This window comes from Macaca thibetana, chromosome 5 (genome assembly GCF_024542745.1).
Source record: "Macaca thibetana thibetana isolate TM-01 chromosome 5, ASM2454274v1, whole genome shotgun sequence".
NCBI classification, from domain to species: Eukaryota; Metazoa; Chordata; class Mammalia; order Primates; family Cercopithecidae; genus Macaca; species Macaca thibetana.
Window position 1 is genome coordinate 114375421 of NC_065582.1, and position 25172 is coordinate 114400592.

The window sequence follows — 25172 nt, forward strand, 5'->3', positions numbered from 1 at the left end:
TATCTTTAATGATATTTAGTTCCAACTTGTAAAACTGAATCTCATGTGCTATAGGTAAAACTAAAAAATATCCTAAAATGACTTCATAAACTTTTTAACTTATTTATTTTAGTGCAGTTTCAGCTCCTAAACAACTACACAAGAAATAGGATTTGGAACTGTACATTCCAAAATAAAGTATTTGATTCCATAGGAGAGAAAAAATTTCTTTTCTCACCCATTACTAGGTTCATGGCTGAGACTCCTATGACTAAAGATTAACAAGATAGATGCGTACAAATTAATTTAATACAAGTTTTACATGTTATTAGAGCTTTCAGAAATGGAGACTCAAGGAACACAGTTAAACTTGAGAATTTTTTTTACTAAGTTTGATGAAGAAGTGGATGGATGTGGAGAAATACGATTGGAAGACAAAAGGTTATGATTCAATGTTAATAAACTGAGGAGAATTTAGCAAGGCCTGTTTATTCTCAGATTATTGTGGGTGTCTCTCTGTCTTAGAGGATAAAAATGTTCCTTTCCTCTGGGTACAGGGCGGTTATCTCTGGGGTAAGGGTCTTATGATCTACTTCAGAGAGAAAGGTCAGAGAATTCTTTTATGGTCTGTTTCAGAGGAGAAGGGTGAGGGCAATGTCAAAGAGACCTTCCCACTTTTGCTGTTTTCTCAAATCTGAAGGTGCCATATTTTAGGATGCTATGTCTGGAACTGTATCAAGTAAATCTCTTTCTAATTATTTCTGAACATATCTTTTTTTGTTTGAATCCAGTTTTAAGAAAAATGAACATAACTTTTTAAAAATACATAAGCCGATTTTTAACCAGTTAGTTACTACTTAAAGTCAAAGTTCTTAAACATCTTAAGCAGAAATACAATTTCTTCTAAAGGCTAAGTGAAATACGCCTTAAATCTCTTTGGTAATATAATCTTGTGGTTTTTAGGAGTTTGCCTTGTATGCTATAACAAAAACCAACTAGGAATACATTTTTTTTTCCTAACATAGCTTTCTTTAAAATAACACAACTTATTTTAAATTGAGGGCTTTATTTAGTATGATGATTATATGTGTTAATACATATAATTTTGTGTGAAAATTGACCAAAATTTGCTGACTTAAAGATTTTTTTGTGCGAAAACTTAAATAAGTGATGTTAGACTGAAAGATTTGGGCCTCCAAGTTCAAACCAGCCTCTTTTTAAAGCTTCTTGGAGATAAAGTGAAACTTTGTGAGGCATTGAAGTTAAACATTCCATTGTATTTTGAGTCACATACTCAAAACGTAGTCATAGATTCTGAAATAAAAGATAGGTGCTCCCTGGTTCTGCCCTCATATCAACTGTAATCTCTGCACCTGATTAAACACCAACTTGAATTTTAAATATTGTGTCTATTTGGAAAATGTGTGCCAAATAATAAGAATAGTTAGTTTATTGACATTTTACTGTGTGCTAGGCACTGTTCTAAGTTCTTTACATGTGGTAATTTATTTAATCTTTGCAATAATCCTTTGAGGTTTCTGAGAGGTTAATTAACTCACTTCAAACCTCAGATCTAGTTAGTGCCAGAACCAGGATTTCAACAGACAGTCTGGCTTCACTGTCCATTTACTTAACTCTTAGATATAGTCCTTGTCACATCAAATTGCATACCTATAAATCTAGTAAAATGTGTCAAATTTTTAAGAGATTGTCATTTCAGAAAACATATCAGTTTAGATCATTTTCTAGGGCATGCTCAAAAAGCTTTAATCCTGATATTGATTGGATAATGATGATCATTAAGGGTCCTGTTTTTAACACCTATGATTATGTTAATATTTTAAATTATGAACTATAAAATCTGGCCAGCAGAATGCAATTATAAGGTGTCTTAGTGTACAGTAATCTTGTCAGGATGAGAGACAGGGATCTCAGCGTTATTAGTGTGTAAAGTGAATTACTGAGTGAAACTACTCAAGAAGAATATTGTTCTGGTGAAGATGACTTGGGAAGAAAAGTCACTGAGGTAAATGTAAAAACATCATGTTATGGAAAGCAAAAATCAAAGGAAGCAGCAGCTGGGGATGAGTTTGGGTGCTGTACAAGAAATTGACAGGTCTGGACAGTGCAAACATTTGCACTGTCAGATTGTTTCCATTTTTTCAAGAAACTAGGAAATATTCAGCTGAGGGAGTTGTGATGGGAAAGAGGTTTGGAATTGAAGAAAGATGTGAAATATCCCTTATGGAGAATGGGAAATCACATGCACTGGGGAAGTATGATTGGCATTTCAGATATTAAGTGCCATTAGAAATTTGTTGTTATAGGCTGGGTGCCGCAGTGACTCTCGCCTGTATTCCCAGCACTTTGGGTGGCCGAGGAGGGCGATCATCTGAGGTCAGGAGTTCGAGACCAACATGGTCTTACCAATATGGTGAAACCCCATCTCTATTACAAAAATTAGCCAGGTGTGGTGGCACGTGTCTGTAATCCCAGCTACTCTGGAGGCAGAGGCAGGAGAATCGCTTGTACCTGGGAGGAGGAGGTTGCAGTGAGCCAAGATCACATCATTGCACTCCAGCCTGGGCAACAAGAATGAAACTCCATCTCAAAAAAAAAAAAAAAAAAAAAAAAAAAAAAAAAAGACAGTTGTTAGGAATTTAACATGTCTTCAAAAAACAGCCGGGCATGGTGGCTCGTGCCTATAATCCTAGCACTTTGGGAGGCTGAGATGGGCAGATCATGAGGTCAAGGGGTCGAGATCATCCTGGCCCACATGGTGAAGTCCCGTCTCTACTGAAAATGCAAAAATTAGCTGGGCGTGGTGGCAGGCGCCTGTAATTCCAGCTACTCGGGAGGCTGGAGAATCACTTGAACCCGGGAAGCGGAGGTTTCAGTGAGCCAAGATCGCACCACTGCACTTCAGCCTGGTGACAGAGCGAGATTCCATCTCAAAAACAAAAAAAAACAACAAAAAACACATTTTTTTTTCTTCAGCCTTGTTCAGCTACCTCAATGTGTGTGTGTTTTTTTCAAATCATTAAAGAGGAAAGGGGTTATAAGAAAGTAAATGGTCATAGTATCTGGGCTGCTCATGGGGGAAAGTATGAACATGAATTGGGTGATAATGCAGTGGAAAGATGGAGAGACAGAAGAAGAAGAGGTCTAGGAATGTGCAAGATAACAAAAACAAGAAGATAGTACTGAATAACCCATGGCAAAACCTCAGAGGATTTGGGGTTTTTGCACTGGGGAAATCATGATCTGGTGATGGCACGTCCACCACCTGAGGGATGAGAGAGAACCAATCCTTTGAGTTTGTGTGCTCCTAAGGGAAAGCGCTGCTGGTGGGCAATAATTTCACTTAAAAGCAGTAAGTGACAGAAACACCAAAAATGAAGTTTAGGATTTAAGGGAATTTGTTGAGTTTGGATCATGAGTTTCAAAGGACAGGATACAATTTGTGGGGAGAAAGGGAAATGGTAGAAAATTAGTTGGTCTAGGAGGTATACAAAAATGCCAGAAGAAAGGAAGGAATAGCCTATAATACAAGTTTTTTTTACAATTTTTGTTGCCTAAATTCATTACTTACTATATGCATGCAGTCACTTACAATCTTGGGCAATAGAATCCCACTCATTAGCGATAGAAAAGCCCCCTAGATGGGTGAGAACACTACTTCTGCTTTGCTTTAGATACATACACATTCTCCCCAAATTCCAAAAAATACTATGATACATAAATCTTGAGAATCATTGCTCAAGCTATTCAATTTTACCACTGTTCGTAAAAGAAGTCTGTAAAATGCTCTATCATTGAAGTTACTGCAGATGATCACTGATTAGCAAATTCATCACTGAAAAGGTTAGTGGATTACACAAACGGAATACCAAATGCTTCACTATACTCCAGGTGCTTATCAGTTTTCCCCAATTCCAAACAAATACCTCCCGTTTAAGCAAAACAACAATAAGGTAACAGATTTCAGCTTTTCTCATTCTCCTGTTTTTCGGCAGTGGTTTCCATCAGGAGTGTTACTTGGTTTTAAAATGCTATTTTTTCTTTACCTCATTTGAAAAGTGCTGAAAGCATACAAGTCAGAGTTACCTAAGACAAAAGACTGTATTAAATCATTAGATTTGTAATTAAAATGTGCAGACAGTATACTGGAGTGTTAAGCATCTTGAGCCGCTCAGTCCTCACTTGAAAATTTCCTAATCTAATTTTCTCTTGGCTGAGAACCAATTGTTGCTGGTTTTCTCCACTACATACAGTTATGTATTCTTAAAAGGTCTGTCATCAAGGTCCCTGGTACTTTTATAAATGTGCTACTTGAGCATGCATTCTGCAGTACTCTGGATTGCTGCCTATGGAAGTTGATATTTTAAACCAGATACTTCAAAGTGCTAACACAAAAATCCTCTTTGTTCCACAACTGAGACTGACAGTCTAAGGCTACAATTTAAAACTATTTAATTTTGAGATTAAGATAATAACCCATGAACATAAAAAGTAATAATTTATTAGCACAAGTATTGACACTATTAGATAATATATTATACGTACCATGCTATGACTCAAAAGGTAGCACATTTTCTTTGTAATAGTCTTCATCATCACAGTGCTCTGATTTTTCTGCCTTCATTGAATTTACTGCATCTTGCACAATTAGCTGTGGAAAGGTTTCTAAAGCTGCCAGATCTCCCATTCTGTAAGTTTTAATAATGTGCTGTAATGCAGCATATCTCTTAATATTCAAAGAGACATTTTAGTAAAACTTGTGTACCTATTTGTTTCTACTAGATTTTCTCTCTCTCTTTTTTTAATGGTTTTAATTTTTTCCACTTTTTTCTGTTAGCTTCCCTGTCCTTTTTCTTTTACTTGCTGATATCCATTTTGAATGCTTTTGCTATTGCAAATATCTTCTTCCAGTCTGTTACCTCTCTGTTACTTTTTCTTTTGGTACAAATATAAGTATATTATTTATAATATATAAATGTAAACCATCAACTTTTTCCTCTAAGGTATATGCTTTCGAAGTCTTTCAACTGAAATCCTTTTAAACTAAGAATTTTAAAATTTAGTTTTTCCTTCATTCCCTTTTATTTTCTTTCTTTCTTTCTCTTTCTTTTCCTTCCTTCCTTCCTTCCTTCCTTTCTCTTTCTTCCTTCCTTTCTTTCTCCTTCCTTCCTTCCTTCCTTCCTTCCTTCCTTCTTCCTTCCTTCCTTCCTTCCTTCCTTCCTTCCTTCCTCCCCTCTCTCTCTCTCTCTCTTTCTTTCTTTCTTCTTTCTTTCTGATGGAGTCTTCCTCTCTCACCAGGCTGCAGTGCAGTCACATGATCTCGGCTCACTGCAACCTCCGCCTCTCAGGTTCAAGCGATTCTCCTGTCTCAGCCTCCCAAGTAGCTGGGACTACAGGTGCATGCCACCATGCCCAGCTAATTTTTGTATTTTTAGTAGAGATGGAGTTTCACCATGTTGACCAGGATGGTCTTCATCTCTTGACCTCATGATCTGCCCCTTCAGCGTCCCAAAGTGCTGGGACTACAGGCATGTGCCACCGTGCCCGGACTTTTATTTTCCATTCTATATTTTGTTTGTCTCACAGTTTTACAATTAATGTTACAATCTTTAATCTCTTTGAAGGACATTTTCCGTTTCTTTATGTAATAAGCTAAGTTTCCAACACCATTTGCTAAATAATCCATCCTTTTTCTGAACATTTATGCTACCACACTATCCTACATTAAATCTGTTTCTGTGCTTTCTCTTCTGTTCCATGGACATACTTTGTGTTTTTCTATCATTACTACATCATTACTAGAACTTGCTTAATATCTGGTAGGGCGAGTCCTCCCGTTTTGATCATCTCTTGCAAAACTGTTTTAGTTACTCATAATTTTTTTTATTCCTTCACATAAATTTCAGAATCAGTTGTTAAAATTCTTTCAATATATTCAATTCGAATTACATTAAATATGTGGATTATGTTGTAAGGCCTGGTATCTTTATGAGGTTAAGTCATACCATTCATACACATGCCTATCTATTATTGAGGCCTTTCGTCATATCCTTTTATAGGTTTTTAAGATTTTTCTCCATTAATGTCCATTCATTCTTTGCTTGGTTGATTTCTGTATAGATTCTTTTTGTTTTGTTGCTATTAGGTATGATACCTAATTTCCCTTTTTTTTTTTAGTTTATTATTGCCAAATAAGAAAATGATGTTGATTTTTGCATGTTGATCTTATATCTGACAAACTTATTGAACATTATTAAATAGTTACAACACCTTTTCTCTGCACTCATTTGTATTTTCTATGGAGATGATCATGTCATATTTAAATAATAAGTTAAAAATTATCTCTCTACGTCTCAGCTTTATACCAGTTATTTATTTATTTTTGTATTTGATTTGTATCATAATTGAGCAGGTCCCAGGATAACCTATATCCTTGCTTGGGTCCTGAGGTTTAAAAATACACATTTTGAAGTTTCCCCATTAAATATAATATTTGCTATGGATTTAAAAAAATGAATGATTCCACCAAGTTAAGGAAACTACTATATACTAGTTTTCTAAATTGTTTTGTATTTTCTTGAAAAATACTAAAATTCATCAAATAGTTTTTTTTTTTAATTTTATTGGGAGTTTTTTTTTTTTTGAGACTGTCTATTAGACTATGAAGTAAGTGACATGATAGATTGATTTAACTCTTTTTACTGTCTGGAATAAATCTTAGTTGATTATGATGTTTATGCACCATTACATTTTGTTATTTAATAGCTTATTTAAGGCTTTTAACTAAGTTCTGAAATAAAATGTTAGTATAATGTATTTTTTGTTCTGTGGTAAGACAAAAAATACATTATAAAAACTTTTATGAGTAGACTCATAAAAGTTTTTCTTGAAAGAATGGAAAGGAGGACGGAAGCAGGCCTTCCACCCACTGGCTGTGCTGGAGAAGAAAGCATGGTTCCTTTCTTAAAGAAATCGTCCATGTTTTCTCTAAGTAACCCTTTGTCCAGCATTTAATGTGGACATACTAAAAGTAGAGCTTTGTTTTTGTTGTTGTTGTTGTTTTGAGATGGAGACTCGCTCTGTTGCCCAGGCTGGAGTACAGCACCTAAGATCAAATTCAAGAGAATGTAGATCCTGAAAAATTTCACTGTTTGCAAATTGAGCAGTGCTGCAACATGTACTGCGTGGAGGTCATAAAATATAACTAGTTATGGATTACACACTTTAACCTGGTAGGTGCTAGATACCAAGAGGCATCCCAAAGGCCAGCAGGTGCTTCCTTGGCTCCCTGTGATGGAACATAGGCATATTAAAAGCAGAGGAAAACAGAGCTCTCAGGAGTTTTGTGTTGTGTTCTTACAAGAGTTTGCAGAGCAGTAGGCATTTCAGGATAACAGATTCTTATTGAGTAGATCAATTAGGAGATTGAGGGTGTCAGGAGAGGAGTCTCTGATATAAGACTCCTGGTTACCAGAAGAGACTCTGTTTCATTGCAGTAGATACAGATTTAGAGGGGAAAAGACCAAGAGCTTTTCAGCACTGCAGTGGTGATTGCACTTACTCAATTATCAATGAATGGCTGTGCAAGACAAGACGTAGGAATGACCAGGTATTTTGTTGGCATAGACGTCAGGAAAAGGCAGAATACTGGCAAGAAATGATAGAGAGAGAGAGAGAGAGAGAGAGAGTGAGAGAGAGAGAGAGAGAGAACAATATACTTTCTTGAGTGTGAAAGTGCCAGACAAGTAGGAGCCCAATTGGATTGGTGTAGGAAGGACGGAATGCTGACTGGTGTGGCCTCACTGCCCCAGCTTTCCTTTAGAGGAAGGCCTGTCCTGCTGGAACTGGGGCTGAGGGAGACTGTCTGTGGATGCAGAGGACTTGGAAGAGTTCACGCACTGGGGGCGGTAGGTATGATATTTGTAAACAGAAGGTGGCTGATGTAAGCCAAAAGGAGATATCATCCTGATACACTCTATGAAAGGGAAGATGTGCCTCCTGTGTGTGATGCAGCTGGGGTATGGAAACACTGAGGAGAAGAAGATGAAGGAGTTTGCATAGCAGTGGGGATATGTACAATTTAACACCTGGACTCATCAGGGGAACAGGAAAGTGACTCTGTAACCAACATTAACATTACTTTGGATTTGTAATCAAAATAGTTCTATGATTTATCTCTGACTATTCACAGATAATTATAAATTCTGGTTTTATAAGCCCAAGCCATTTTACATTTGCTTTTCTAAATTTGAATTTTTAAATCCTTTATATACATATAAAAAGTTTTTCTTTTTTCATTTAGGCTTAACCTAGATTAGAAGAAGAATTATTTGTTGAGTTTTAGGTAGAACTTATTTGCAAAGTGGTGTGGGACTTGAGGCTTTCTTAGAGACAGCAGCAAATGGATAATTTTCATGTAGTCATATGCATATATACATATTTTATTAGTTATTGGTATCTAACTTTATTATCATCAGAGAGTAAATTCCAATTGATGTTAATTCTTAGTACATTTTTGAAGCTGCCATTTGGCTTAGAATATGTTTGATTTAATTTTTTTTATTTTGTGACTTGGAGCTTTTTATGTATTTATAAAATTTGATTTATTATTTTGTTTAAATATTCTATAATATTTATTAATGTTTTTCTCATTGACATCTTTTTAAGAAGATTATCTTTCAATTTCTTTTAACAATTTGAATTAGGAATAATTATATCTCACTGGACTTCTGTATTAAAAGCAGAATTGAGATAGAGCTCTTAAGTAATTAATCAGGTCTTCTCTGACAAAGTAATAGCTCTTGTGCAGTAGATGTGGAGTGTGATTTTTTTCAAAATCTTTACAAGAAAAATTCCAATGGACATTCACTGTTCCATATAAATGATAAATTCAATGATTCAGAGTGTACTTCAAAAGCTTTTACTAATTTGTAACCTTTTAAGGACCATCGAATATTCTTTTCTTGAGTCCACTCAACTCTAAAAAGATCCCAGTGAGATTATCTTATTGATTGTGGAGTTGAGAAAACTGAGGCTTATAAATAGGATAAGATACTTCCAAAATTAAATAAACCTTGCCTGCTTCCAACTGTGTTGCAGTGCCTTCGATGGTTCCATTTGTTGGAATCTTTAGTTAGTACAGATGTATTTTAAATTCTCAGTTGTGCTTTCCTTGTGTTTTAGTTATTCTCCCAAGCAGTTTATAATCCGTTGTTTATTCAATGAATGTTTCCGTTGGAAGTTGGTGAAAAGAGAGGTGAAAATACCATACAGTATGAGGAAGAATATAACAGAATTTCACCTAGTCAGAGCATGTTTGGCAAGGATTACAAAAGGTTTTTAATTTCTTGACTTATTTTACTTAAATTAAAAGTTTGTATATTCTGTAAGTGGAAAAAATAAATCCTGAGAGTAGGTAATATAGTCCTTAAACTACTTCATCTCCTTATATTCCAATGACCATATTTTATCAGCCCCACAGTTACAGGTTCTAAGGAATTCATGAATTCTAAGGCTCAATGTAAGTGTAGAAAACACTGGACCTCCAAAAGTGAACCAGAAAACATTGTAAATTTTAATCATAAATATCAATAAGTAAGATATGTCAACTTGCTAAAAATATTTTATGGATCTTGAAGTGTTACTGACTTCAAGTTTCCACTGATTTCAAAATAAAAACTGTTGGAAATAAATATAAATGTGTATATATAAGCATCTTCTCATTTATTTCATTTTTCCTATTCAAATTTCAAAGTTTAGAAAAGTCATAAGAAAAAAACATTAAACAATCCAATTCCAGAACTTAAATCTCTAATTGAATCTTCAGGAACATTTCACATGTGATGTTATGGCTTTTATTCTTTATAGTCAAATGATTACACTTAGCAGAACATTGCCATTATATAATGGACTTTTCAACACTAAGGATATAATATATTAATGAATTAGAGTTCTCATGTAAACCAAAGAACTGTGGTTATCTCTTTTAATGTTCAGTAGGAATTTTGGAAATACTTCAATTTCAACTCAGAATATGAAAATGCATAGCATTTACTAAATTTAAACTAATAATCTAAAAGAAAATGCTACTTTATATAAACTGAGGCCCTTTAAATGTATGTATTAAAGATCAACTCAGAAAGAGGCAGTGACTTCCTCATCTTCTTTGTATTTACACTTAATATATAATTTCCAAAATACTTAATAAAAAAACCTAATATAGAATCATGTATGTATTTTTTCCTACAACCCCTTTATTGAGGTCAGAAGGTCAATACACAACAGCAGTTACAATAGCAAATATTTATATAGTACTTTTGCACATAAAAATTGTGTATGTTTGCATAGTTTTTTGTAATAAATAAAACTACCAAGACCTTTTATTTGATACGCACAATGGTCCTATGAAGGAACTTCAGTGTCTATATCCCCATTTCACAGAAGAGGGCTATGAGGCGCAATTCGTGAAATATTGCAGAGTTATTAAAATGCTTGGCTGTCATTCAAATTCAGACAGGTTGGTTTGCACGTCCATATTTTCAGTCATCAGCATACAGCCTTTCATACTTTAATATTAATTAATAATCGAATGATATTATTATTTTATTCAAACATAAGACTCAAAAATTGCATACAGGCATACCTCATTTTATTGTGCTTCTCTTTTTGGTAATAATACTTCCCAGACATTGCATTTTTTACAAATTGAAAGTTTGTAGCAACTCTATTTCAAGCAAGTCCATCAGTACCATTTTCCCAACAGCATGTGCTTACTTCATGGATCTATTTCACATTTGGATAACTCTCACAATATATCAAAACTTTTTCATTATTATCATATCTTTTAGGGTTATCTATGGTTACTGATCTTTGATGTTACTATTGCAATTATTTTAGGGCACCGTGAACCATACCCATATAAGACAGCAAACTTAGTCAATAAATGTGTGTGTTCTGACTGTTCCACCAACTAGCCATTCTTCTATCTCTCTCCCTTTCCTCTCCTTGGGTTCCCCTCTTCCCTGAGACACAAAAATATTGAAATTAGGCCAATTAATAACCCTACAAAAGCTTATAAGAGTTCAAGTGAAAGGAAGTGTCTCTCACTTTAAATCAAAAGCTAGAAACCATTAAGCTTAGTGAGAAAGGCATGTCAAAAGCTGAGAAAGGCTGAAAGCTAATCCTCTTATACCAGTTAGCCAAGTTGTGAATGCAAAAGTTCTTAAAGGAAATTAAAATTACTCATGTAGTGGACACATGAATGATAAGAAAGCCAAACAGCCTTATTGCTGAGAAAGTTTAGTGGTCTTGTTAGAAGATCAAACCAGTGTCAACAATCTCTAAAGCCAAAGCCTAATCCAGAGCAAGGCCTTAATTCTCTTCAGTTCTCTGAAGTCAGAGAGGAGTGAGAAAGCTGTAGAAGAAAAGTTTTTTTGAAGGTAGCAGAGGCTGGTTCATGAGATTTAAGGAAAGAAGCTAGCTCCATAACATGGGACTGCAAGGTGAAGCAGCGAGTGCTGATGTAGAAGTTGCAGCAAATTATCCAGAAGATAGAGCTAAGATCATTGATGAAGGCGGCTACACTAAACAACAGATTTTCCATGTAGGCAAAACAGCCTTCTATTGGAACAAGATGCCATCTGGAACTTTATTAGCTAGAGAGAAGAAGTCAATGTCTGGCTTCAAGGTTTCTAATCTTCAAATAATAGCCTGACTCTCTTGTTAGGAGCTAATGCAGCTGGTGAATGTAAGTTGAAGCCAGTGCTTACTTATCATTCTGAATATCCCTAAGAATTATATTACATCTACCCTGCCTGTGCTCTATAAATGGAACAACTAAGCCTGGATGAAAGGCACACCTGTTTACAGCACGGTTTATTGAATACTTTAAGCCCACTGTTGAGACCTACTGCTCAGAAAAAAAAAAAAAAAAATATATATATATATATATATATATTCTTTCAAAATATTACTGCTTCCTGACAAGGCACCTTGTCACCCCAGAGCTCTGATAGAGATATACAAGGAGATTAATATTTTTTACCTGCTAACACAACATCCATTCTGCAGCCCATGGATCAATGAGTAATTTCTACTTTAAAATCTTATTACTCAAGAAATAAGTTTTTTAAGGCTCTAGTTGCCATAGATAATGCTCCCTCTGATGGATCTGGACAAAATAAATTGAAAGCCTTCTGAAAAGTGTTCACTATTCTAGATGCCATTAAGAACATTTGTGATTCATGGGAGGAGTAAAAATGTTAACTTCAATAGGATTTTTGAAGAATTTGAGTCCAACCTTTATGGATGAATGAGGAGTTCAAGACTTTAGTGGAGGAAATAACTGCAGATGTTGTGGAAATAGCAAGATAACTAGAATTAGAAGTGGATCCTGAAGATGCGACTAAATTTCTGCAATCTCATCATCAAATTTTAATATTTTGAAGAGTTGCTTCTTACAGGGTTGAGCAAAGAAAGTTGTTTCTTGAGACAGAATTTACTCCTGGTAAAGATGCTATGCACATTGTTGAAATGACAACAAATGATTTAGAATATTACATATTTAGTTGATAAAGCAGCAACAAGGTTTGAGAGGAGTGACTCCAATTTTGACAGAAGTTCTATTATGAGTAAAATGCTATCAAACAGTATGACATACTACAGAGAAATCTTTCATGAAAGGAAGAGTTAATTGATGTGGCAAACTTCACTGTGGTCTTATTTTAAGAAATTTCCATAGCTCCCATAACTCTTAGCAACTCATGTTCCAGCAGTTTTAACATCCAGGCAAGACTCTCCATCAGCAAAAATATTAGAACTCGCTGAAGCCTCAGATTTGGTAACTTTTTTTTTTTTAACAATAAAGTATTTTTAAATTAGGGTATGTATAGTGTTTTACTCTATTTAATGCTTAATAGACTACAATATAATGTGAACATAACTTTTATACTCACTGGAAAATCCCCAAATTTGTGACTCACTTTATTGTGATGGTCTGGAACCGAGCCTGCAGTATCTCTGAGGTATGCCCATATCTTATTTGTATGCAACCTACGAATTCATTTTTGTAAATCTGATAGAGAGGGATACTAAGTTCTAATAAGCATTTAATTATATAAACGAAGTACAATTTAATACTTCATGATTCTTTCTCCTTGTTGATACCCTTAACTTCTCTCACATATAAATTAATTCTTTGATAGTATTAATATGTTGAGTTAAAGAAACTTATATAACATTGAGTTGTAGAGGAAACATAATTTGTATAACATTGAGTAGTAGAGAAAGTAAAATTTTGTCTGTCATTGATTTGATATTTATTGGTCTTAATTTATTATACTCAATTTTTCCTAATTTCAGACTTACCTGATTCATAAGCAGCACACAATCTATTATTTAAAGTTTAATATTGGTGTTTTGCTTTCAAATTTGCAACATTGTTATGGTACCCTTGAGTCATAGGGATAAAATATTTATTATATATTCTAAAATGTTTGTGATGTATTCTAAACCATTTATTTCATTTATTTGGTTCATTTCATTCTCTTAATAAATTTCCTATGAACAAAACATAGGAATATAGCTTTTGGTAGGAATACTTAAATGGTAATAAAATTCATAGTTGAAATATAATAATCTGTCATTTATAATTTTTATATGTATGTGACTTTCATGTTTTTGAATAATTTTTAATATCTTTAATGCTTATTTATTATATGGCCATAGATAAAAATTGTTAATATTTTACTCAGAACCATTGAATTAAATTCTGAATGCCAGACTGGGCACGGTAGCTCATGCCTGTAATCCCAGCACTTTGGGAGGCCGAGGCGGCAGATCACAAGGTCAGGAGTTTGAGACCAGTCTGTCTAACATAGTGAAACCCTGTGTCTACTAAAAATACAAAAAATTAGCCTGGTGTGGTGGTATGCGCCTGTATTCCCAGCTACTCGGGAGGCTGAGGCAGGAAAATTGTGTGAACCCGGGAGGCGGAGGTTGTAGTGAGCTGAGATTGCACCATTGCACTTTAGCCCAGGTGACAGTGTGAGACTCCGTCTCAAAAAAAAAAAAAAAATTCTGAATGCCTTTTCCTTTTCCTTTTATTCTTCCTATAGTGATGAACAAATAACAAATATAATAATATAATTTCAGGATGGTATAGTCCCATTAACATAAGTTACATTTGGAAGAAATATTAAGCTGTCAAGATTTCTATCATAAGTATAACCATTTGAGCATTTTTAATGTAATAGAATAAAAGATGAAATGTTTAGATTTTTTTTCTGATCACTAATCTAGGTATGCTATCTTAAATATCCTTGAACCACTGGGTAGCAGATCACTTACTGCTATTTTAGATATACATTGTAATGTTGCCAATCTATTCGTGTTATTATATGTCTGACCAACTTAAAACTTTAATAACATACCCACGTAAAACATTCTTCCTCCACTGCCTGCTAAGATTTGTGGCTAGGGGATTAGTATAATAAAAGTTGTTTCTTCTTCCTACTATTTAATATATTCCGTGAATACTACAATCCTAAAATGGCCTTGTTTGTCCCCTTGCATTTATAAGGACTTGGAACACCTGGGCTTATAGTATGGCAAAGCAGTGTCTCTTAGATCACTTCTAAGTAAACCTTATGGAAGTTCTTTATCTCAGGTTACTGCTGGCTCCTTTTAGAATATGGGCAACTGAATCTTCTTAGTCCTCAGTTTGGAAGCCTTGTTGTTGATTGAGGAAAAGCCCACTCAACATACAGATCCATTAGAATATTTTACCGTTTTTTTTTTTTTTTCTATGAGGAATAGTTTGATCTTGAAAAATCTGTAAGTCACTACTTATAAATGATAAGGTAACCTATAAGTTCCTTTTAACATCTGCTAAGAACGTATTAGGCCTTTGCATCGACATTTTTACAAAATTCTTAAATATACTCCAGTAAAATTGTTTTAGTCATACAACCTGTAATGGTATTTTATTTAAATGGATTATCATTGGTAAAACATAATAAAAATTATTCAGCTATAGAAACTAGTTCTGGGGATCTGCTTTTTCAAATAAAAAAAAAAAAAAAAAAGAATCAACAGCATGATGACATTACCATCAATTTCATTTGGATTTGATGGAGAGAAACTATAAAACTAGATCATCTAGACCGGTAGAATATTTGACAAAAATTATGGAGGGTACTGACATATTATAGGTTACCTTTAGTGATCTTTAGATTTTAAATCATTGAATATTATTGTCTCATTTTGGGGATAAAATAAATGCTTTGTTAATTATTGCACAAATCAAGCCACTGCAAAAAAAAATTCTAAAATATTGTGCCTTAAACTCTGCTTTATGAGAGTCTAGTAGTAGGTAGTCTAAACCTAATATTTCAGCTCTACATAAATAAACAACTTCCATTTTGATGCCTAAGGCTCTGCATCACTTTCTCCTAGTAAAAGGACAGCAGCAAATGGTAAAGAGGAGACCAATTCCCATCCTTTAATTGACAAGACCCAGAAATGTCACAATTCACTTGTGGCCACATCCCTGTGAACACTACTTCTACACATAACTATAGCAAACTGTAAGTGAAGCTGGAGTTGCTGTTGTCTTTGTTATTAAATGGAGCAACTGAATGGTCCCCACCAATTGATAAAAACTGCTGAATTGCACCCTGAAATCTCTACTTTTTCATATTTCATCTTAAAAGTAAAACATACGTGGCCTCACCAGTTATATTGCAAACTTTGTATTTTATTTTCTTTTTTCTTTTTTTTTTTAAATTTATTTATTATTATTATACTTTAAGTTGTAGGGTACATGTGCATAACGTGCAAGTTTGTTACATATGTATACTTGTGCCATGTTGGTGTGCTGCATCCATCAACTCGTCATTTACATCAGGTATAACTCCCAATGCAATCCCTCCCCCCTCCCCCCTCCCCATGATAGGCCCCGGTGTGTGATGTTCCCCTTCCTGAGTCCAAGTGATCTCATTGTTCAGTTCCCACCTATGAGTGAGAACATGCGGTGTTAGGTTTTCTGTTCTTGTGATAGTTTGCTAAGAATGATGGTTTCCAGCTGCATCCATCTCCCTACAAAGGACATAAACTCATCCTTTTTTATGGCTGCATAGTATTCCATGGTGTATATGTGCCACATTTTCTTAATCCAGTCTGTCACTGATGGACATTTGGGTTGATTCCAAGTCTTTGCTTTTGTGAATAGTGCTGCAATAAGCATACGTATGCGTGTGTCTTTATAGCAGCATAATTTATAATCCTTTGGGTATATACCCAGTAATGGGATGGCTGGGTCATATGGTACATCTAGTTCTAGATCCTTGAGGAATCGCCATACTGTTTTCCATAATGGTTGAACTAGTTTACAATCCCACCAACAGTGTAAAAGTGTTTCTATTTCTCCACATCCTCTCCAGCACCTGTTGTTTCCTGACTTTTTAATGATCGCCATTCTAACTGGTGTGAGATGGTATCTCATTGTGGTTTTGATTTGCATTTCTTTGATGGCCAGGGATGATGAGCATTTTTTCATGTGTCTGTTGGCTGTATGAATGTCTTCTTTTGAGAACTGTCTGTTCATATCCTTTGCCCATTTTTTGATGGGGTTGTTTGTTTTTTTCTTGTAAATTTGTTTGAGTTCTTTGTAGGTTCTGGATATTAGCCCTTTGTCAGATGAGTAGATTGCAAAAATTCTCTCCCATTCTGTAGGTTGCCTGTTCACTCTGATGGTAGTTTCTTTTGCTGTGCAGAAGCTCTTTAGTTTAATTAGATCCCATTTGTCAATTTTGGCTTTTGCTGCTGTTGCTTTTGGTGTTTTAGACATGAAGTCTTTGCCCATGCCTATGTCCTGAATGGTACTAGCTAAGTTTTCCTCTAGGATTTTTATGGTATTAGGTCTAACATTTAAGTCTCTAATCCATCTTGAATTAATTTTCGTATAAGGAGTAAGGAAAGGATCCAGTTTCAGCTTTCTACTTATGGCTAGCCAATTTTCCCAGCACCATTTATTAAATAGGGAATCCTTTCCCCATTTCTTGTTTCTCTCAGGTTTGTCAAAGATCAGATGGCTGTAGATGTGTGGTATTATTTCTGAGGACTCTCTCATCACTCCTATTCAACATAGTGTTGGAAGTTCTGGCTAGGGCAATTAGGCAAGAGAAAGAAATCAAGGGTATTCAGTTAGGAAAAGAAGAAGTCAAATTGTCCCTCTTTGCAGATGACATGATTGTATATTGAGAAAACCCCATTGTCTCAGCCCAAAATCTCCTTAAGCTGATAAGCAACTTCAGCAAAGTCTCAGGATACAAAATTAATGTGCAAAAATCACAAGCATTCTTATACACCAGTAACAGACAAACAGAGAGCCAAATCAGGAATGAACTTCCATTCACAATTGCTTCAAAGAAAATAAAATACCTAGGAATCCAACTTACAAGGGATGTAAAGGATCTCTTCAAGGAGAACTACAAACCACTGCTCAGTGAAATAAAAGAGGACACAAACAAATGGAAGAACATACCATGCTCATGGATAGGAAGAATCAATATAGTGAAAATGGCCATACTGCCCAAGGTAATTTATAGATTCAATGCCATCCCCATCAAGCTACCAATGAGTTTCTTCACAGAATTGGAAAAAACTGCTTTAAAGTTCATATGGAACCAAAAAAGAGCCCGCATCTCCAAGACAATCCTAAGTCAAAAGAACAAAGCTGGAGGCATCACGCTACCTGACTTCAAACTATACTACAAGGCTACAGTAACCAAAACAGCATGGTACTGGTACCAAAACAGAGATATAGACAAATGGAACAGAACAGAGTCCTCAAACTTTGTATTTTAATTTTTACAAACATTTTTATAGTACAGAGATAGAGAACAAAACACAGGGACAGGGGAAAGAAATGGGGAGATGTAGATCAGAGGAAAACAAAGTAGCAGATACATAGGATGAACAAGTCTAGAGACATAATGTACATGAGGGCTATAAGTAATAAAATTGCATTGTGTATGAGATTCATGCTAAATGAGTAGATTTTGGCTGCCTTGCTACAAAAACAAACAAACAAAAAGTTGGTAACTATGTGAGATGGTGGATACATTAATTTGCTTCAATATAGTAACAGTTTTACTGTCTACATGTATCCCATAGCATCATGCTGTGTATCCAAAATATACATAATGAAATTTAGTTAAAATATATACAAAGCTTAATCCATTTCCTGGAGCATTTTTGCATGGATGCCTATGTGTCAACCTCTGTAACTTTCTTTTCTTGACCTTGTACTATATGAATTAAGGTAGAGTTATTCGAATCATGAATAGTACATCACAGATGGAATATACTGATGCAATGGGAATGCATATAGTATAATAAATATCACATATTATGTTTTATAAATTTTTGATAGTAATGTAAGTACAGGATTTTTCTTTCTAGGCCTGTTTTACAGCTGTTAAATACCATCAATTCTTACAAATTCTTCTCTCTTTATCTTTCACACATCCATGGCATTATTTAAATATCTCTTGGATTTCCATTTCTTGGCTTAAAACTCTCTTTGAATGTTATCTTCCAGTACTGACCAATAGAACTTTCTGTGATGATGGACATATCCATTATGGTAGCTACTATGTGAAGGTTTTGAGTACTTGTGTTGTGACTGATGTAACTGAGGAACTGAATTTTAAACTTACTTTCATTTAATGAATTTAAATGTAAATAGCCAGACATGACTAGTGATCACCCCCTTGGACATACAGTTCTAGTCACTCTCCACTCCGTTTACCAAGTTATTTCAGCCACATCTATTTTACTGCATCATATTACTCCTGAAATATCCTTCAATAAATTTACTTACTCAACATGTATGTATTTGGGGTTTTATTCTCTGGGTGAGAAATTTTGTATTTTAGGTGTGATTTTATCCTAGCTTTGAGTAGTCTAATAATAATATACATATATAATATTTGTTGAACACATTTTGTGTTAGAAACGGTTCTGAGCATTTTATTCATAATAAATTGTTTCATTATCACAAGAAACTAGCATTATAATTATCACCATCTGATATATGTATAAAAGGACACAACCATAAGTTCATCAATTTTTGTCTAAGATCAAATAGGTAGCTAGTAAGTGGATGAGCTAGGATGTAAACCTCACGCAAACTGGCTTCAAATACCATTCTTTATTATTTCATCATTCTGGAGAGTAAGTTTTCATCAGTGGTTCTCCTTATTCAAAATACATCACAGTTGGAGCCTTTCTAGAAGCTTTATTTGTGTATGCATAATATAGGAAACTATCTTGCCTCTGACAAGAGAGAAGACAAAGGAACAGTTTCTCTTCTTTCTTTTTCTTATCACAATTCTCTAAGCAAAAACTATGTTTATAAAAATTGATCCAAACCATTCCTTATCTTCACTGAGTATTAGTACCTTATTTTATCCAAATGATATTAAATAAATTAGTAAACATAAGTGAAAATAAGCAGGCGCTGTATGTTTGTTCCTATTACTACAAATGATTATTCAGGTTTATCTTACTCAGAACACAAACAGAAAGAGTTATAAAGTACTCAAGATAGATTATTTTCTAAAGGCTATAACGTTAAGATTTAACTCAGGTCAATCATCTCCAAATTAAAATTACTTAGAAGCGTACTGTCCATAATTAAGTAATCTTACCTACTAATATTACGGAATAAGAATACCTTTAGGTGACATGAAATCTGTCATTTTAAGCATGCCCCCAAGCCTTTTCAAGATTGCTCATAAAATTTCTCATTCTCTAGAGAAATGTGATCTCTAAGAAATAAATGTCTCTTTCAAGTCACAAGTAATATGAGCACATGAAAAAAATGGAATTTTGAGTCTTAGAAGGGATATTGCAGTATTATAAAATTGCTTTTATTTCTTGTTATTTAAGTTCTCATGGTCGTTTTAGGATTTACCTTCTAGATATAAAGGATTATGATTTCTTTTAGGGAGGTGGGGGACAGAAGCCTTTGGGGACCAGGAGAATATTTTTCATATGAAATTCTTTGTCATAAAATGCTAATGTTGGTGTTCTTGTCTTTATGTCTATGCATTCTTTAGCTATGAGGATAACAGACCCTTCATCAAGTAAGAATGACCTGAATGGCTGATAAATTCCATTTATCAGTGTGGTCCCATGAACCAGCTGTCAGATCAGTACTGAAAAATCATTAGAGCCTCTGTCATTCACATTGAGGCAGAAGAGCAAACTGTGCAGGAAAATAATCTGGCATACAACTTACATGCAGAATAAATATGCTGCAGGTGTATTGCCAAAGAAAAAAATTCTGCTTCACCTCTGTTAATTGGATATCACCTGAATCTAGTGCCACAGCAATAGCAATTTCCTGTGGTACAGACTTGTTTCTCTTTTAATAGCTTCCTTCTCATTGTGATGTGTTCCTCTGTGCCACATACGTCCGCTTTTCTGTTGTTTGTTTGGGCATCATTCATCTAAAATTATTCTGTCATTTACTGGTATATCTTCAAAATGAGCTTACGGGTATAAAACTACCCAATTGCAATTGATATTAATGAATTGCTATACTAAATATAAATAAAGAAAAAATTGCCTTCCTAAAAATTAATTTTTACATATGCAAAATTATCCCTTTCAAATTTGACACCTATCACTTGATTAATGATCTAATCTGTATGAATATATTTCAGTTTCTGAAATAAAGCCACAAGTCTGTACTAATCTAACAAATGTGAACATAAATGTTAACATTTGGACATTTTTCCCATGTATACTTTAAAATTACAAGTCCTGCAAGAATAAACTAAGATTGGTAACCTATGGGCAATCTTGCTGTAGACTTTCAGTTTGTTCTTCTGGTGAAGAGTCCTTTGTTTTCATTTTTTTCTAGTGCCATTTCGCTTCTTCATGCTTTTGCTTTCATTCTTTCTGTCTTTCTTTCTTTCTTTCTTTCTTTCTTTCTTTCTTTCTTTCTTTCTTTTTTTTTTTTTTAAGAAATTGGGGCTCATTGCAGTTTTCTACAACTTAACCCTTGGGCCCATCATGTGTTTTCCAGTGGTTAATACCTAACTTCAGTATTTGATCCCATTATTTTGCTTCTAAATCTAAATAGCAATATTGCCTTGATTTAATGGCAATTCTTATTTTTTCTTTTTTGAACATCCATAAGAAGCTGAGAGCTTTTCCTTGAAAGTTAATATACTTCTGAATCCCGCTGTAGAATAAAATATTAACACCTAAAATGTTTTCTAAATGATATAAGGAAACATGTAACATGTAATAGCAAAACTCCTTTAGAGATTCTTTATTCAAGAATGTTGATGTTTTCAGTTAAACGTGTTAAATTTAGTGGGCATTTAAACATGAAATATAGTGGCTGATAGTTATGGGAGAAAAATAGTAAATATTTATAATTAATTTTAATAAGACTTTAATAATTAACTACTTTGGAACCATATCTTTCTTAAGATGCAGTTCTCTCTAAAAAACAAACTGAACTCAGCTTCAGATTATCATAAACATATATGATCTTTCCCCTTCATTTTACAAAGTCTCAATCCCTGTAAATATATCTTCCAGAGACATTATAGTGGAGGATAATAATCTGCTAGAAAGAAATATGAATTCACCCTTTTCAAGGAAGATGTGCTGGGAATAAAGAGGTTGGGCTTTTTAGTGTATAGAGATCTCTACTGATTTGGTCCTGTTCTCCCATATACTTAGGAGTTGAGAATGATTTCATTTCAGTTATGAGTCCCACCTGTTGCAAGAATTCATTTTATCTTGATATTCAATACATAACTTAACCACAAATATATGAACTTTGTTACCTGCTTATACTCTTGCAAATGACATCTTGGAGGAAACTAAGAGAATGGAATGGGAGTGAGAGCTTGTCTTTCATTCTATACCACTCCCTTCATACCACTCCATCTTCATTCTCAGCTTCATCTTCACCCTTGAGTTTACAGACACTTCAAAGAAGTGAAGTTTCTCTGAGCCTTCAAAAATTTTTTCAGCAAAGCTGCCAAATGACTGATTTCTAAAATCTACTACAATGTAGCATAGAAGAGAGTGATCCAAAGGCTGAAGGAGAGTAGAAACAGAGTGTTTCCATTAGAGTGGAACTATTTTTTTCCATCTACTATCCCTCACTCTTAGTCTTTATAAATATAGGTTAGACAAGTAGGGCTCATTAAATTCATACATTAACTTCAAATCCATGTATTTCCTCCTAATACGAGTTATATTTTTGTCAGTAAACAATAAAATTTTTGTGGAAAAAGAGGAAATTTTGAAAAAATGAGGTACAAGTGTATCAGAAGAAGCACTAATAGAGGGAAATCAATCAAACAAATGTTACCCCTGTGAGCCCAGTGAAGACTAACATAGCTTTATAGCCTGCTTTCCTCTTGCCATTCACCATAATTACACCTCATGCCATTTGCATATGTGCTGCAAATACATGAATAATTTATGGTACAAATCTGCTTTTGCTTAAATGAATTTCTGTGTTCATTACATTTTCATTCATGTATATCTCCTCAAGCTTGAAAACTTGTAGTCTCATTAAAACCTTAAAGTACTTACACCACCTGTCTTACATTTTCTGTCAATAAAAGTTACTGTAACATTTTTTTTCAGTGTCGTATTGTTGATCTGATATGGTTGTTAATTAAAGACCAATTATTTAATAACCCTTAATTTTCTCTTCTCTCTACAGGTCATGGGTTATAGGTGCAATAGCTCTTCTCTGCCTATTAGGATTGACCTGGGCCTTTGGACTCATGTATATTAATGAAAGCACAGTCATCATGGCGTATCTCTTCACCATTTTCAATTCTCTACAGGGAATGTTTATATTTATTTTCCATTGTGTCCTACAGAAGAAGGTAAGCTAGAATTCTTTTTTTAAAATATAAATGGCATACATTTCATGACAGCAAAGCAGCCATAACATATTCTAACATATTATTATTGATATGTTTGTCTACAAGAAATGAAGATACTCATCTTTTATAATAGTAAAGCAAAACAAACACAAAATACAAGCATAATAGTTGGTGAGAGTGTCCAATAGTAAAAAACAATAAAAACATTTTCAGATTTAAAATATTAACAAAAATTATTTTCTTGTAGATTTGACTTTGTAGTCTTCAATATTCCCATTGATGGCCAATTGTAGTTGTGTATTAGGAAGTAATTATTTTCTAAAAATGTTGTGGAGGCATGAGATACATGCACACACACACATCATGGAAATATATCACAGTATAGGAAATAAACATATGTGGGTTTGAATCTCTGTTCTTCTATTTAAAAACTTATGTGACTTTTGGCAAGTTAATTAACCTCCCCATGTCTCAGTTTACTCATGTGTGACATGAAGGGGGTAAAAATAATTATAAAATATTCAAAGAGATGACTCTGAAAATGAGGTAGAACATTATGTTTTAAAATTTGTGGGAAAGAAACAATAAGATTTATAATTTTTCTTTGGAAAACAAAGGAAATAAGAAGTAAAGATATCCCTTTCTAGGATTTTTAGTTTTAGAGACTGGTGGGACCAAAACAAGAAGTTGAAAAGAGTGTCCACTTGTCACAAGATGGACAAACATAAAACAAAACACTACTCTGTTTCAAATTTAGAAGGTAGTAGATATCTAAAATGTGTTGACACGATCACAAATACAGAATAGAGTAGTAATGATGAGGCAGGCTTCTAAACGTATGTTACAGAAAAGGAAAGAGGTAACATTAGAATGGATGCATTCTAATCTAATTCATTAGAATTCTCTTTATAAAGAGGTTGTTTTAAAATAGATGAATCCTGCTATAACAGGATGTTTTAGAAAAAATAAAAATAAAATAAAATAGATGAACCCTCCCAAATAATTAATATGTATACCTCCCAAATTACAGAAGCCTTACTCAACATATGTTTATGTTTTACTCATTGCCCAATGGATGGGGTTGCCCCATGAAGGGACATAGGCTGATGAAGATTCAAACAACCTCACTCTATGATTTTATAGTCCTCTTTGGTTTTGACATCCAACAGGAAGTCTGGGAGAGAGAGAGATGATTTTGTACTAAAGATTTGAAAGTGGCTCACATGGCTTCTACTAATTTTTTTTTTTTTTTAATCAGATAGGACTCTGTCGATGGTACCACCTAAACTGCAAGGGAGACAGAAAAACATAGTATAGCTTTCTTAGTTACAAAGAGAAGAAATTGGGTATGGTGAATAGATGGCAGTCTGCCACACTTAATGTATTTAAAGAATAGGAGACATGTAAGTGACGAGTGAGAATAGAGCTGGAAGGAAGAACAAGAATCAAGATGATACACTGAATTAAAGATAGGAGAAAATGTCAAGAAGAAGACAGTGGTTGGTATTCTAAAAGACTTTAGAGAAGTCAGAGAGACTAAAACTTGGGAAAGATGTTTAGATTTGGATAGAAGAAAGCCATAGCCATAACTGATGCTCAAGAGAAATACATACAAAAAATGTGAACAAAATCAGGAGATTAAGGGAAAACATAGCATTTGCCCGTGAAAAAAAGGGAATGTATTGGGTCATTATAATCAGTCATAACATATTGAAATATAGTAGATTTATTTGCCTGTCATCTTTATTTTGTACATTAGCTGGAAATTTGGACCAACATAGTTTTAAATTTTTATTTAATTTTTTTTTACTAACTCATTAAGAAGTAATTTTTAAATTTTAAAGTTAATTTGGAAATTTTCTGCAAGGCAGAAAAGAAATTTTTGTACTTTACACACAGATTATTTTGCTTTGAGTATTTTTTATTAGCCAACACCTCTTTCAGTTTTCCCAACATTAATAAAAATGTTATTTTAGTTTTTCTTGTCTTAACATAAACATATCACTGGAATAATTAAGAATTGCATTTGATACCCAGGTAGAGATTTTACATCTCACAACCCTAAAACAACTTTAGAGTTTTTAATATATTTAACATAAGTTAAATTTTAAAATATATATGTCATCAAGTTCAGTTTTGTGATTCATTAAAACAGTTCCAGAAACTGTGGCTCATGAGCCAAATTCATCCAGCTACCTTTTATTTTTACAGCCAGGAAGCCAGGAATGGTTACTACAT

General features: G+C 34.0%; 1 protein-coding gene across 50 annotated transcripts in view; it reads left to right on the top strand.

Annotated features, from left to right (window-relative positions):
• ADGRL3 (adhesion G protein-coupled receptor L3) overlaps nt 1-25172 on the top strand; it is an 873550-nt gene that overhangs the window by 804030 nt on the left and 44348 nt on the right. For 31 of the 50 annotated variants that reach the window (XM_050789802.1, XM_050789801.1, XM_050789811.1 and 28 more), the window contains 2 exons: nt 20124-20150; nt 22766-22934. In XM_050789802.1, the coding sequence (XP_050645759.1) occupies nt 20124-20150; nt 22766-22934 (196 nt within the window). The remainder of the gene's footprint in view (nt 1-20123; nt 20151-22765; nt 22935-25172) is intronic. The other 19 variants (XM_050789812.1, XM_050789816.1, XM_050789821.1 and 16 more) reach the window with 1 other exon arrangement.